The sequence below is a fragment of the Grammomys surdaster genome, unplaced genomic scaffold (assembly GCF_004785775.1).
Source record: "Grammomys surdaster isolate TR1022 unplaced genomic scaffold, NIH_TR_1.0 62, whole genome shotgun sequence".
NCBI lineage: Eukaryota > Metazoa > Chordata > Mammalia > Rodentia > Muridae > Grammomys > Grammomys surdaster.
In genome coordinates this window covers 15,525,240-15,541,873 of record NW_021604564.1, presented here as the reverse complement: position 1 = coordinate 15,541,873, position 16,634 = coordinate 15,525,240, and the positions used below count along the sequence as shown (strand labels likewise).

Below are 16,634 nucleotides of genomic sequence, written 5' to 3'. Positions count from 1 at the left end.
ATGGTAGCTGGAAAATTCAGCTCCTATTTGTCTCCTGATCTTTATCCATATTCTCAGATGCCTAGTAGGTATCCTCTATTTCCAATATCACTTGGCCATCAAATCATTTATGTTCAAAACTGAACTATCCTTTTAATATCAAAAAGTTTTCTTACTGTGCTATTTCAGTGGCTGACATAACCATCCATCCAATTGCTCAAGGCAATTGACCTTAACACACTCCCTTCCATCAAATCCACTTAACAGCTAAGTCATATTCGTTTCCTCTCTTTACATTGTTTTGTATCTGCCTACATCTCTCTATGTCTATGAGTAGTAGCTTAGGTCAGCTCTTTGTTAACATTCATACGTATTTTGACACTAGTGATTGACGGGCAACTCTGGTCTCAGCTTTCTGCCTCTTCATTCCTTCCCTTGCTGTTGTCCATCATGTATGGAGTGAAGCCATTATCTCCAAGCATGTCATGAAAATGGCTCTCCAGGGTCAAGTCTCAGTAACATTTCTAACATAATCTTTTTCTATTTTAACCCTTACTTTACTGAACTATTGTACTTTCTATGAAAGTGAAAACTTCTATCTGTAGCACAAAGAAACAATTCCCTGTGCATTGTTCCTTGGTGTACTCTCATGGTTCTGAAAGGTCGTCCTTGTGTCTTTCCTAAACTGTTTTTCTTTTTTCTTTTTCTGAGGTATCTACTTTTATTGCTTAGTGAACCTAACCAGAAATTGAGTAAATGTTTGTTTCTATTGTTTGCTTTTAAGAAACAGATTCTCTGTATTCTTCTAGTAGCTAGCTTGATCAGTGCTCACAATGCCACATACGCAGACATTGTAAAAACAGTTTGACAAGTTCTTAGCACTTGTTGTGCAGAATGAACCACATTTGTCATTAATATTCAAGTATATTAGATATTTATTTAGTTAGTTTATTAATTAATTAATTTATATTTAAACAAGATAGTTCTGGGGTCCAGGATAGCCTCAAATTCACTATCTAGTCCAACCTGGCATCTAGGTCAAGGTCCTCATACCTGTTTTCTGAGTACTAGCATTACATGTGTGCGATACCAAGCATATGCATCATGAATGTCTTGATGAAATATAATTTTTCTATAAACTATATGAGTAGTAACTACAAATTATATACCCTTGATGAACCTCTGGTTAACAATCTAAGGTGGTTTGAATATACCTGACCCAAGAAATGACACTATTAGGAGGTGTGGCCTTGTTGAAGTATAAGTGGCCTTGTTAGAGAAAGTATGTCACTGTGGGTGTGGACTTTGAGCCCCTCCTCCTAGTTGCCTGGAAGCCAGTTTTTCTCCTGTTTGCCTTTGGAACAAGAGGTAGAACTCTCAGCTGCTTCTCCAGTGTCATGCCTGCCTGGATGCTGCCATACTTCCCACCTTGCTGATAATGGACTGAACCTCTGAACCTGTAACCTAGCTCAAATTAAGTGTTGTCCTTATAAGAGTTGCTTTGGTCATGGTGTCTCTTCACAGAAATGGAAACTCTAACTAAAACACTATCTTAATGATCAGAGAGACATCACATCTTTTTTCTCATTAATTATTTAATTATTTAATTTACGTTATATTCCCTTTGAAGTTTCCAGACTTCCTCTTCTCCTTCTAGTGCCTTCTCCTTTTCACTCTCCCCCTTATCTCCCCTTCCTTTTCTTTAAGAGGAGACCTTCCATGGTTATCTGCCTTGGCATATCAAGTTGTAGAAGGACTAGGTACATCTTCTACTACTGAACCTAGGCAAGGCAACTCAGCGGAAAGGGTACCAAAGGCAGTCCTCAAAATCAGAGAAAGCCTTCACTCCAATTGTTAGGGGTCCCACATGAAGACCGAGCTGAACATGTCTTAAATTTATGTAGCTGGCCTAGGTCCATCCCGTGCATGCTTTCTGGTTGGTGGTTCAGTCTCTGTGAGCCTTGATTGGCCCAGATTAGTGGATTTCTATAGGTTTTCTTGTAGTGTCCTTGACCTCTCTGGCTCCTTCAATCCTTCCTCCCACTCTTCCACAAGACTCCCTAAGCTCAGCCTAATGTCTTGCTGTGGTTCTTTGCATTTTTTTTATCAACTGCTGTGTGAAGCCTCTCAGAAGACAATTATGCTAGGCCCCTGTCTATAAGTATATAAATATATACTTATATACTGTAAGTATATAGCATAAGCAGAATATCATTAATAGTGTCAGAGGTTGACTTGATCTTGTGGGATGGGCCTCATGTTGGGCCAGTGATTGCTTGTCCATTTCCTCAAGTTCTGCTCTATCTTTATCTGTATATATCTTGTAGACAGAACAAATTTTGAGTCAAAGGTTTTGTTGGTGGGTTATGTCCTGATTCTTCCACTGGAGTTCTTGTCTGGTTACAGGAGGTATCAAAGTCATGTTGTTAGGTGTCTTAGCTAGGGACACCCTCATATTTTTCTGGGAGTTTCCCTTGTCCCAGGTTTCTAACTTGTTATGGAGATGCCACTGCATTTCAAATATCTCTCCCAGTTCTTGCTTTCTCCATTCTCTATCCACTTCATCCCTTCTATTCTTATCCCCCAGCCATCCCCAATCCCCTCCCTCTCTCAACACCCAATATCTAGTCTATTCCCCTTCTTGGTGGGATATCCCCTTAGACCTTCCTTGCTACTTGCCTTCTTTGTGTCTGTGTTTTGTCGCATGCTTCTCCTGTACTTTATGGCTAGTATCCACTTATAAGTGACTATATACCATGTACAACACATTGTTTTACAAGTAGGTGCTGTATTTGAACTGGTGACTTCCTCCTATTCACTCATTGTACAACATGTGTAGTTCAAAGCACTTTTGTTTATAAACAAGAAAATAATATGCATCAAATGCTCAAAGAGTCAAAGAGGTCACAGAATACTTAACTGAACAATTGGAGATACAGATAGCTTTAGGCTCTCTATTGCTGTGAAGCGACATGATGACCAAGGCAACTCTTATAAAAGAATGCTTTTAACTGGGAGCTTGCTTACAGCTTTAGGGAATTAATCTATGATCATCATGACAAGAGGCAAACAGACATGGTGCTTGAGCAGTAGCTGAGAGTTTTGCACCCTAATCTGCAGGCAGCAAGCGGAGAGTGAGACATAGGGCCCAGTGTGGATTTTTGAAATCTCAAAGCCTACTCTTAGTGACACACAAACTCCAACAAGGCCACACCTCCTAATTTTTCCCAAACATTTCCACAAATTGGAGCCCAAGCTTTCAAACATAGGCAGTTATGGAGGCCACTCATCCAAACCACAATAAGTTCCATCTCTGGTTCTCTGTGAGCCATTCAATTCTATCCCACCCATTGGTTGCACCCATAGGTTGGATCACACCTAAAGTTCTTCATCCTTTTTTTCAAATGTCAAAAATCTCTTCAGGTTGTTTAATGTGAAATGTCTTCTGAAATTCAGTACAACAAAGTAGTTGCTAAATAATATACACTCAACCATTTGAGAAAATGAAAATGTTTGATAATATTGCAATTTAAGATCTTTGCATATAGCATTCTTTTTATTTAATCTTTTATTGATTCTTTGTGATTCATGCACTCCAGTCCCACTCATCTTCTTGTCCATTGTCCCTGCTCCCCACTTGCAACTTCCCCACCCAAAGAATAGAGTCTTGTGTGGAAGCTGTCTTTTATCACAGTGTGTTCCATAGCATACCCTGTTGTCCACACTTCTTATTCATGAAAGTGAGTCACTTGTCTGGTTCAAAGCTTCTAGCTTCTGTTACACTGGATCCTTACTAGGACTCCTCTAGGGTATACTGTTGTTCTGGGTGCCATGGAGATCTGTAGGACCAGGTGCTCCAGCAGTTCATAGAAGGGGTACATGTTGTGGTGGGCCAACTCAAATACCTGGATCTGGATCTACATGTTTGCTGAGCTACTCAGCCTGCCAGCTCTCCCACACATGTACCACCAAGGCAAGCTCTGATGTCCTCGGGGCCAGCTATATTGTGCTGTCCAGGCAAGGTACAAAGCCTGCTCTCCTATGTGCCCCAGCTGGTGAGAGCCATGGCCAGCTCTCCTGTTCTCACAACCTAAGGCCAGCTCTCCCACTTGCCACAGGTGGTCGGGGGCAGGAGTGAGACATCTCTCCCTCAGTTTTGTCCCTACAGAGCAGATGAGTGGCAAGGCCAGCTTTCTCTTAGTCACACCCTCATGGCCTGCTTTTTCAGAACTGCTGCAACCAGGGTTAGCTATACTGTGCTTCCTGAGGGAGGTGTGAGGCCCCCTCTTCTGAGAACTGCAGCTGGACGACATAGCTCTCCTACTCTCAAGGCTTCAGGGCCAGTTCTTCTACAATGCCCAGGTAGGGGATGGAGTCATCATTTCACAGAATTCAGAGATTAGCATAACCTTAGGCGACTGCCCAGACCACTGCCTGGCCTTTGTGGTAACAGGCCCACAATGCTGCTTCAGGGTCATAGACCCAGAAAGGGCCCTCTGTGACAGCATGAGCTAGTACCTCACTTTAGTCTTAGGTGGCACGGTTGGCTACCCACATCAGGCTTTTCCTCACTACCCTTGGATCCTCAGCTCTACTTCTCTTCATTGCCAACACATTCTTCTGCTTCCTTTTCTCTTCCATCCCTCTACCACTTACTTGCTTATCTTAGTGTCATCCAGGGCCTCTGAGTTTCTAGGGTCATCTCAGGAGTGCTATGCCCAACCCCTGTTGTGTGCCACCAAGCAGGGATCATTTTGAGTGTGCCTTGCCCACCTGGGCCGGCATAACACCAGGCTACAACTCAACTTAGGTTTGCTTTGCCTGCTGGGGATTCAAAGTGCCAGGCTGGGAGTCATCTTGGGCTTGCTCTGCCAACCTGGGCTACCTGAAACAGTTCTAGGAGTCATCCCCAGCATGGTCAGCCTGCCTGTCACCATGATCCTAGGCAGGGGTGATCTTACGGAGTGCTTTGCCCATGGCACCTACTTGGGGCCCAGGTGATTCATTCTTAATGAGAGAGGTGCAGGTAAAACAGAATCCAATGATGATACTGTCAAATAAAGTCTCCCTGAATATGAAAGGGGATCCCTCCATCTCACATAAACCACATGGATACTTTGAAACAGCATAGATGAAGCCCTCCAAGGGATTTCTAAAGGTTATTACAAATGAAAGGAGAAAATTAGATGTCTGCCAAGCAGACAGACACTCAACGTTACTGCAGGTATGGTTTAAATTTGTTCATCGGCAAATATAGGAATTATTTTGTAGCCTGATTTTTATTGTTGTTGTTGATACCTTCTTTTTTATAAAGTACACTTTGAACCTATAATTTCAATTTCCACTCCCACTCTTCTTACCCACCCAACTTCATGTTCTCTCTCTCTCTCTCTCCTCTCTCTTTCTCTCTCTCTCTCCCTTTCTTTCTTGCCCCCCCCCAAAACAATCAAAACAAACATAAGGACAAAAAAAATACTGAAATAAAGCAAAAAAAGAAAAGAACTACAAAAACATAGAGTCCATTTTATGTACATCTTTCAAGCAGATTGCTCTTTTAGGTCTCAGGGTTTGTAGCTGAGTGATATTGAAGATTACTTTTCTTCCCCAGTAACATGTAGAGTTCTTTCCAGTACCATGAATGCCCGTCTGTAGGGGTGAAGCAGTCGCTCAGCAGCTCCATTTCTCCATGTTTCATGACATAAGTAAGGATTGTTTCCGGCTACAGAACCTTACTGTCACATTGTGGACAGTAACAGATAGACTTGGCAGCAGTCTATGATGTTTGGTGGGGGTCTAAGGGATGGCTTTTCTCAATGATTCAATAAGATAGATCCTATTCCTGTCCTTAGAGGTTTCACTTGTTAGCATAGGATGCTCAGCTGAGGTATTGTCTCCTTATATGGCATCTCCATTTAAATTTCTTTCCTATGTATATATTTTAGGAAGCTCCTGTGGTAGCACATTTCCATACAGTCTTCAAAGGTGTCCTTCCTCATACTCCCCAGCCTTACCTTGTCCTCCTATATCTCTCCTTATTTAATCCTCCTATTTTAATTTCTTCTTTATTCCTTTATAACACTAAACTCTATTTCCTTTTCCTTGAACCTCCCCTTGCCTAACCTCTGAGTCATTCCAAATGAAACAACTGTACCTAAAGCTTAAAAGCTAACATCCACATATAAGACAAAAGATGTACTATTTTGCTTGGAATCTGGGTTTACCTCACAGGGGTGTTGTTTCTAGCTCTACCCATTATATTTTTATTTATGTGTACGTGTGTCTGTAAAACATGGCATGTGTTTACCATGTGTGTGGGTACTGGAGGCCAGGAGAGGGTGTCAGATCCTCTGGAACTGGAGTTACATTCTATCAGGTGCTATCCTGTGTGGGTGCTGGGAGTGTGGGTGCTGCAAGTGCTCTGAGCTGCTGAGCCATCTCTCCAGCCCCAGGACTGTTTATATTCAATCAGCAACTTTCTGAGAAAAGTGTATTATGGGGCAAGTGGAAGACTAATTTGCTTTACTTTGGTTCTCGGGTAGATGGTCATACACTCTAAACAAAAAATGACAGGAAACAATTTCAATTGTATGGTAACAAACGTGGCTCATTGTTCTCTCAGAGAGCTTTCACGGGCAAAGCACATTTGATAATAATGTGAATTCTCTTAAGCTATTATATTCTGTGGCCATCTGGGGAAATAGTTTGGAGGGTAAAACCAGCAGAAAATATATTAAAAGGAAAAACAACAGACATAGTTGATTGTTTTTGACAGTCTCTTACAGTATTATATCCAGGATCTATATCACAGTGATAATACTGAAAAAAATTTCTAATGACTTTATCACTGTTCTCAGCAGTGTCCGGAGGTTCCAATTCCAAGGGCAAGGCTTTCTGTAGGCAACCGATGTGAAGACAGAACTCAGAGAATTTTGTGAGAAATTGTTTCTTCACGTGAAGTACACTTGATAATAACATTTTAATGTAATATTGACATTTCTGGTTTTTAACTCCGTTGGACAGAGTCTGGAGGGAAAGAAAATTTCCTGAGGTAGCCTCAGCATGAGTGTCTAGCATCATGACAGCTCAGCTCAGATTTGTCCTAAATAAGACACACTCCAAAAGAAAAGATTTAAGATTTCCTTCATTCTTTACAGAAGCAGATGGGATATCATGAGAAATGGTGCGACATTCTCTTGCTATGATTATTAGAGTGAACACATTGATACTTTTGGAAGTCAATTTTTGTAGGTTTCTGATGAATAAAATGTTCAATAATTTCAATTATTGTAGTATATGTCTATATATGTAAATATATGTGCATACACAGATATATATGCCTATAATCTGATTGGTGTACTGATTTAAACATGTGGACTGGTTTGATCTAATTTGGTTAAACTCCTGTGAGATTGAGCCAGACCTTCACATCAATGATCATCCTGACGTTGAGGCAGAACAGGAGTATCCGTAGGCTTGCTCCTTGTGACCCACAAGCCAATTACATCCAGATCACCTTGGGTCTAGTTGTGTATGTGGGATCTCAGAAGTCCCAGGCCTAAAGCATCAGTGTCTGCATTTAACAACATCTCTGGGTAATTAAAGCTTTAACTACTCCGGGTGATCCTGGCTCAGGTTGCACATTAGAATCACTTAGGGTGCTTTTTTAACATTGCTTTCTTTCCCAGACCTAATAATAAGACCGATTAAATCAGACTAAAGTTTGAACCTTGGCACTGGTACTTCAAAATGCATGCCAAGTGGTTCTATTGTGCGTGCAGGTTTCAGAACTATTGATTTCACAATGTCAGAGCAATCAGAAAACCTGCTATCTCCTAAAAGAGGATAATAAAGGAAAAAGTCAAAGCAATACCTTCATGTTTGGTGGCACTTCACAAATGATTGAGCTTTTAACTTTTAATAAGTTTGCTTGACTGCTGTGTGAACACAGGATCCTATGTTTCAACCTGCCCAAGAGTATGTGGCAAATCAAGACAAGGACCGTATTACTACCCAAATAATGAAAGGAGACTGGGGCTTTGTTTCTCAACTATGTTTCATTTGTCAACCATGTTGTCCAGCTCGACAGATCTAAATGCATACATTGCATTTGCTGCAACTTTGGATGCTCCCCAATTCAGGCAGTTTTCATTTTATTCCCCCTTCTCACATTAAGCCAATCAGACTCCTCTGAATTGTTGCTCACTCTTCCTGACACACCTCAAGATCTTGTTTTGCCAACTCTACTAGTTAATGACATTAAATGACCTGTTGTTTTGTATCTACATATAAAGTCAAGAATTAGCCATTTATCCTGGAATGCTATGCATGAACAAGTAAAATAACACAGTCAGTCATAGCACAGGACACATGAACCCCCTTATCACCTTATTTTATGGTAAGGAAGCAGTCCCCAGGAAGCAAGTATGACTCAGAGATAAGTTCCAAAAGTAGAATATTTCCTATAACACTATGTGACTCAAAGAACATAGGGTATTTGATGTGTGTGTATGCATGTTTGTGTGTGTGTGTTTGTATATATTTATGTGGGGGGGTGTACAGCATAGTAAATACTTACAGGTAGACTAAGAATATAAATATGCCAAAGCTTATGTAGAGAAACTAACTGTCAAGACCATATCCATTTTATCATGGGAGCATAATTAGTGATTTTTAAAAAAATTTTCATAAACTCTACATCTTTGATAAGAAAATACTAAAACTTTGTAAGTCATGAGAAGATTATCAGAATAAACTTTCTTTTAAAGTTACTTTCTTCATATACACATAGCATCTGTGTGGCTTTCTCTCTTATAGCAAACGAGAGCCCGACATATGCTTTAAAATGTTGTCTAGGGTTTATAGAGATGTCTCAGCATTTAAGAGAGCTGTGTGCTCTAACAGAGGACTGGGGTCCTGTTCCCAGCACCCACATGGCACTGAGCAATCTTTTGTAACTCTAGTTTCAACGGAGGTGATGGCGTCTTCTGTAGCCACTGTGTCTCACACAAATTTTCATACAACTAATACACACATGCATATAAAATTAAAATAAACTAATCATTAAAAATTGTTTAACACTCTATCCCATCAACTGACGGTTTATTCTGTTATGGGGTACACCTGTCTTTTTTCTCCAGAAGAAATAATTTATCCTTTTTTATGCATTTAAAGACTCTTTTCAATTTATCTATACACATATAAAATGTTACCGTATGATTCATGAGAGCTGTCAAGTAATTTATCACGAAAAAGATGATATACTTGGGAATTAAGTGTTTTCTTTATATGCCCAAAATGCAAAGACCCAGGTCTAATCTAGAGGTTGAGAGTTAAGATTCAGAATTATATAGCAACTCTGCAGAATAATGCCCTAAAGAGAGAAAGAAAAAAACTTAATCTGTATAAATATTAAATCTCTGCACAAAGAATAAGCAACAAATAGAGAATTCTGTTTAATCATCAATTTGTATGAAAAAAAAAAACCTAGAGGCAAGCTATTATAGACTCAGGATGTAATAAAAATTCTTACATTTTGACATGTCAGTAATTCTTATCTCTGAAATAAAATTTACTTTCAAAATATTAGGATGTTATCCAGGATATCTTATTTTTTTCAAAAGATATACTGAATTGTGAAAAATATAGTGTCACTTTTATTTCAGAAGAGACAGAATCAATACCTAGGAATTTAAAAACTCTTTTGTTACCTTTGGTCAAATATTCCTTACCAGTCCTGATCTCGAGACATGGAGAAATGCAATGATAGTCATTGTTGTAGTGTGCTTTCTCTGTGCCTTAGGAAAAAGCTAAAGCTAACTGTGTGGTACGTGACTCATATTTTAGAAAAGACTGCTAACATGAAATATCTTTTCCAGAAGGTTTGAATTTTCTGGCAATGAGAATCTGACTATTCCCTGAAATTCCACATCCCAAGCTAGGGAGGTCTGTTATAGTAAACCTTGTAAATGTTTTCCTTCCTTCCTCCTTCCCTACCATTATGTACCCTAGATTAACCTGAAATTTAAATTTCTCTTGTTTTAAAATCCAGACCTTTGAGATTACAAGCATCTATTATCATACACTGATTTTAACTTACACAAACCTCCAAACAAGGCAGTTTAGAATATTTTTTTGTTACTCATGGTAGCCTAAAATTGTTCCTCTTCTAATTTTAAATATGTAATTAGTAATTGCACGAGGCAAAACAAACTGTAAGTGCAGGTAAATGAAATAATTTTTTTTCAATGAGAAATCAATATCCTATTTGTGTATCCTGATGGCATTTGTTGCTGATAATAAAATTTAGGGGATTGTGAATTTTTCTCGACTATTTTCCATTTTATTCTAAAAGTGAATAAGCAACCTCTTATACAAACATGGTGTTCCAGAAAACGGCCTTTTGCCCAAGAAGCTGAATCAGTGGGTCCAATGTATTGATGATCTTTTTGCGGCCACTAAGCTATGGTTTCATTTGAGTCATCTGACTTTGCTCTGATTCAAATGTAGCACATGGGAAGGAGACTCAAGGTCTTAACTCCATTACTGGCTTTATTCAGTGTGGTCAGACCAAAAAAAAATAGGTGTTTATCTACTGGCATATGCTGCTCCAGACAGAGTAGTTCATTGCAGTTCTCACCTCCAGTTCCTTCCCCAAGGAATTATCTTTATCTCAGGGCTGTCTAATTAGCCAGTGTGTGAGGAACAGAAAATTGTGAGACAATCACAATGCTTGTGGATGGATTCTGTTCAAACAAACAACCTGAAAAGCTGACATGGTGCATGACATCTTGTTTACATGGTGGAGCAAAATGGATCAAACAAGCATAGATTTGTGGTAACGGAGATGGTGCTTTGTATAATATAATGCATACTGTGTATCAAAGAAATATTTGTCCCACTTCTCTGAAGTTGACATTGGAATGACATTGTAATCCTGACCATCTGTCTTCCTTTTGTAGATGTGGATGAATGTGCCATGGTGAATGGAGGCTGCCAGCAGCGCTGTATTAACACTCTGGGCACCTTCCACTGTGAGTGTGACACAGGATACAGACGCCACACTGACGAACGTACCTGCATAAGTGAGTAAATATTAGAGCCAGCTTGAAGCCATTTTCAATGAAAATCGACCTGCCCACGCAAGGGGCAGAAAAGAAAGATTTCTCTATTGTAAAAAAAAATATCTATAGAAGCTGATGGCATTTGAGTTCAATTCCACATTGTGAAATATAAAAGACATTTTTGCTATTAAAGGATAGGCAAAGATGGAGAAGGAAATGCAGAAATTAATATTTGTAGTCACAACTTGATTTTCCAAATATGTGATTATTTCTATATAGTGTATAATTTTGGGCATATTTGGTGAACTATGAATTTGTTATTTATTACTTACACAACAAGTATGATACCAAACTGAAATGATGGGAAACTTTAAACTGTGATAATTACTAGCTGTGGTATTCTCATGTGGAACTATAGTCAAAAATAGATTCAAGACAAACACTCAGTCATCAACAAAGTTATAATAAGTTATATATCAAAGAAGTTGAAATTACCCACATGTATTTAAGACTACACATATTAAATGTAGGTTACAAAATATTTATTCTGCAACAAAATGTGCTTAAAAGTAATTTAGGAGAAATAAAATGATCATTCATCACTTTATTTACATGATTTAGAATTCATAGATTTCCTAAAATAAATAAGTAATACTTGTGCAAATGAAAAGTAAAAGAGTTTAAAAACAATTTTTATTACGTGGTTATCTACATTTTTGTTTTCACTTAAATAATTTGAGCAAAAGTGTTTTTATTTTTCACCAAGCCTTGATCCTCACCTGACATGATACAGGTTTATCTCAGGCCCCTGTTTTGTTTAAAGTAATCATTATGCTAACAACATAACGCCTGATATAGGACAGTTTAATGACTTTCTTTGTTTACATAAGTTTTATTGACCATGTTATCCTTATGTAATTGTTCTTGGTAGCATAGAATGTACTTTATTTGCTACTATGTTTAGTTTATAATGGGAAATGTAGAATAGAAACTACCATTGTCAATTAGTGTATTAGTATCAATACATGCATTTTGCTGTTGCTAGCAGGTCCGAGAGGAGGTCCAGGCAAAGGATCAAAGATGCTGTAGTCCTTACTCTGATGTTGATACGAGAAAGCCGAGTTTGAATGTGTGAGAACAAAACGATTCGGACAAGGGGATCTTTCAAAGAATCAGGACAAGGGGATCTTTCAAAGTCAAGTGCAGATACAAGTATTAGTCAGACTTAATATCAAGGAACTCAGATCAGCATGATGGTAGGCACAGCAAAAACACATGGTAGGACAGTGGTTCAGGCACCCATTTTTAATGGAAGCTGTCTCTCATTTTTCGCAGGATCGATGGCATTTCTATCCCTAGATCATGTGCTACTAACATTTCTTTAAAATGCTGCCCAAAGTTCCAAGTACACCTGGGCAGAGGCAACATGAGATTGAGATATACAAATGAGAAATTTGTTGATAAAGGACAAACTAAGCTAGTGAAATGTTTTATCAAGTGTAAGGTTATCTTTTGAATTGGTGGTTTATATGAATCTGAAACACAAGGTCATTGTGAAAAGGAGAAATAACCAGCAGGCATTGCTAACTTTAGGCTGGGGCTACAGTTAGTTCACTAAACTCTTAGCAGTCATTAGCTACTCCAACAAGCCACTCTTCTCTTCCTTGCCATCATGGTTATTGTGTTAATGACATTTGGTCAAAACTGAGCGTCGATTCAATTGGGACATTAAGGTTTACTTTATTCATTTCTAGTTTTTAAATTGCACATATATGAAGCCCCTATGACAATGACTTAATTTCTGCTCTGTATGTGGGTCTTTCTATTCAGAATTCCATCATTATATATAAACAAAATTTATTTCATACAATTAATAAGTGAACTAAACTCATGTGAAATATAAACTCTGTGACCACACAGGACAGGGCTCCAACCCCTTGGCTGGCATCTACAGTAGCTGATGGGCAGAACCCTACAAAGACTTTGCTGTGACAGAGGTTTTGATGCCTTTGCTGAGCACATACAAGAAAACATGGCTACAGGAAGACTATGGGGAGTTCTTTGGGAGCAAATTCACATCAACTTTGGGAAAGGTTCTGGAAGACACACTTTCAAAGTGCTTTGTGTTTAAAGGTTGAGATAGAACCTTCAGGACAACCATATGTTGTCCTTACATGTACAAAAAGAAGTCCATAAAGAAGAGGCTCACAATGGTTTGTGATTGACATTAGACTGTAAGAAGTTAGTTTTCCTTGATGCAGAAATTTTTGAATTGGCTCATTTCCACTTTGGGAGCAAGTTCTTGGAATATAGCCAAAGTTGGCCTTGAACTTACAATCCCCCTGCCTGAGCTGTTTAAGGACTTATGTTACTTACTAATGCAATCCCACAAGTCCCAGTTTCCCTTTCGACTTTTATCTGGTAGAAGACAGAATGATGTCAGAAGTGGTAGCAGACATTTGTCATAAAACTCAGACTCACAGAAAAGAGGACAGCAGTGTACCACTGGAACTTTATGACCTCAGTTTATTTGAACTTCCTTCTTTTATTTTGCTGTGTATATTCTGTCAATCATGCATCTGTTTTAAAACATCTGTGCTGCTGTAAGGATGCTGACCCCATGCAGAGCTGCAGATGCTTCTTTCCAAAAAAGGATGTATCTGTAAGGGCATTGCTGTGTCATTGTATATACATACAGGATGACACTGCACAGCCTCTGTCAGATCACAAGATCACTCAGAGAGATATGAAGGGAGTCTATGACAGCTGGCAAAGGTAACAGGAAGTGGCGTGTGTCAGCTACTTGGCTCCCATAAAGGCTTGTTTGGGTTAATGATAATATACAGTATGTAGCTTCAGTGAGCCATTGGGGGTCAAAAATTGAACAAAGCCTTAATTTCCCTCAAATTCTTCTATGACTTCATTTATGACAACCCCAAAATATCCTAGATATAGTTCCTTAGTTGATGGCATTTCTTTAAAAGCATAGATGATGGAGAAGTGTGATGTTATGTCATGATGCTGTATTATATTCTTAACTTTCAGCTATATGAGGCACAGTTGGTCAGTGATTGATCTTTTCTTTGATCTTCTATGTACTAAGATTCCAGGGCAGGTAGGTAAGCTTAGTCACTAAAATTCTCACCTCACAAAGATGAAAATGTGAGTTAAATCCCCAGGACTCATTTAAAAATCTGCAGCATATTGATGCATGCTAGTTGTTCACACCTGGGTGCTGAGGAGATGGCATAATCCCTGGGGCTCACTGGGGTTGGTCTAATTGGTGACTCCAGGCCTATGAGAGACCTTCCCTGAAAGGAGATAGACAGAGTTCCTAAGAATAATGCCAGAGGTTTTCCTTTGGCCCTCACAAACACATGCACACAAATGAACGTCAACTTACACACACACACACACAGGCACATGCACACACACACACACACACACAGAGTTCCTGATAGCCTTAAATATCTCTAAACCTAGGACATAGCTCATCCCCAAGTCTGTCTGCAAACTCCACTTAGTGTGTTTCACATTAAATGTCATCCATTTGTTAAACTTTCTCTGTGATTCTAGCCAAAGGCATTTTCCCAAATGTCATGTTATTCATGTATTTAAGAGTAAATCATAACACACATATGCTTTGTTTTATGTATTTAGTTAATATTCTTATATACATATACAAGCAGCTGGACTTTCAGGTCAGACAAAAGGCAGCAATCGTGTCCTGTCAAATCCAAGATGTGTCCTTTACATTCTCTTCTTGGTCTTTTACACTGTTGACCACTATTTTTTCTAAATCTCCCCTTGGATTCTTGGCACTTTACTGCCGTCACTCATTACTGTGCTGTTCTGGTGAGCAGAGTAATGACATTACGTAGCCAGTATCTTCCCTTGTTCCTTCGTTTGTTTGTTTGTTTGTTTGTTTGTTTGTTTGTTTTTTTGTTCCTTCCTTCCTTCCTTCCTTCCTTCCTTCCTTCCTTCCTTCCTTGTTTCTTTTCTTTCCTCCTTCATTTGTGTCTCCTTTAGTCTACATCCATGGTTCCTACTTTCACAAAAAGTAAATTACTCTGGGCTACTAAGAGCACTACCTTGCCCACTTTCAAGGATAATTTCAACATTTAACACCAAATAATAAATGATATTAGAGCTTCAGCCAGAAGGATTTACTTATTAGCAAAAGATAGGAACTTGTTCAGGAGTGCCAACCTTTGGAACTTTGGCAATATTCTCTATTATAATATATAGCACTTCTTTGTATGTTTTAGTTGGCTCTTGTCTTTATTATTGACAGATATATAATGAAACTTAAATGATAATATGGAATGAGAGTATCTATTTTCAGTGGCTGTCTTTTAATGGATAGGGACAGATACTAATAAAAATTACCTAGACATTTAATATTTAGTTATATAATTCACATTTTTAGTAACTTGTAAACCTTTGGAAATAAGTTGGCATATCACACAAAAATCTGTCTTGAATTTCTATTTTTAATACCAGCCTTGGAAAGATAGTCAGATCAGATATCCATTTATAAGCATGCCCTTCCTCCTCTGGTGTATTTGCTGAAATCATTCCTCTCATAGAGATGAAAATAATTAAGTCACTGAAAACTTAAATGCTTCCATAGATCTCTTTCTCTCCTTTGCACCTCCAGTGTGCAAGCCATTACTATTTCCACTTGTAACAAAAGCAAACACTGGTGTCCACATTGGGACACCTCAGAAAAGTAGCTTCTTAATCTTTTCAATCTTCAGAACAGTTATCCCCCATGCTACTTACAGAGAGTAGTCAGTAAACAGCTTTCTTCCTCAGCTCCTCTTCATTCCCGTTGGGAAAGGGTCACAGCTTTCTACTGTAAAATTTTGTGTAGATATCACATTATTACACTTCAATCAGAAATATTTAAATGTCACTGTTATATTTTAATCAATTATGAATATGCAGACATTAGGCATCAGAGATCATTTATATGTACAGCTAAGAATCTTAAAAATTGGTTTCCTTAGTCAGGCTCCGAGTTTGAGCATCCTCACATGAGCTTTTTATAAGTTCTATATTTTAAGATAATGCTAAATTTTTAAAATGTTGAAAATGAGAAATGAGCACACAATGGGTGTGCTGGCTTTTGTACAAAGGGCTCTCTTGTGTTTCTCTCAGCTCTTTAATTTAGGGTGTCTGGGCTTTGTTTCCTGTGAGTAGTAGAAGCTGCTAACCAATGCAGAAAGATTGCTTTCATACTGGAGAAGGAGTTTAAAGACTTCATTGTAACTACCTTTCAATTAGCTGCATTATTTATGAAGAGAAATTAGAAACAGAATTCATTTCAGATGACAGCTGATGTGTTGAACAGGTCTATGTCAGGTTTAAAAAGTTGTTTAGTTTGTCAGATTGATGGCATTTCTCCATCATTATCAAATTCATTACCCTTTCCATATTAAGCACTTTAGGGTGGTGGGTGCTAAATTTAGTCCTTGAAAGTTGAATTTAAGGAATATTTCCCCTCTGCCTCCTCATCCCATTGTGTGGCCTTTGAAAAAGATTAAGAAATTCTCAAGTTTTCATTCAGTGTTGAATATTAATGTCTATTCA

The 16,634-nt window shown here is 38.5% G+C and overlaps 1 protein-coding gene across 1 annotated transcript in view; it reads left to right on the top strand.

The window, feature by feature from the left end:
* The window catches only part of LOC114617084 (EGF-like and EMI domain-containing protein 1), a 572,239-nt gene that overhangs the window by 459,464 nt on the left and 96,141 nt on the right, over window positions 1–16,634 (top strand). The window contains exon 6 of the mRNA XM_028762604.1: window positions 10,938–11,060. Within this exon, the coding sequence (XP_028618437.1) occupies window positions 10,938–11,060 (123 nt within the window). The remainder of the gene's footprint in view (window positions 1–10,937; window positions 11,061–16,634) is intronic.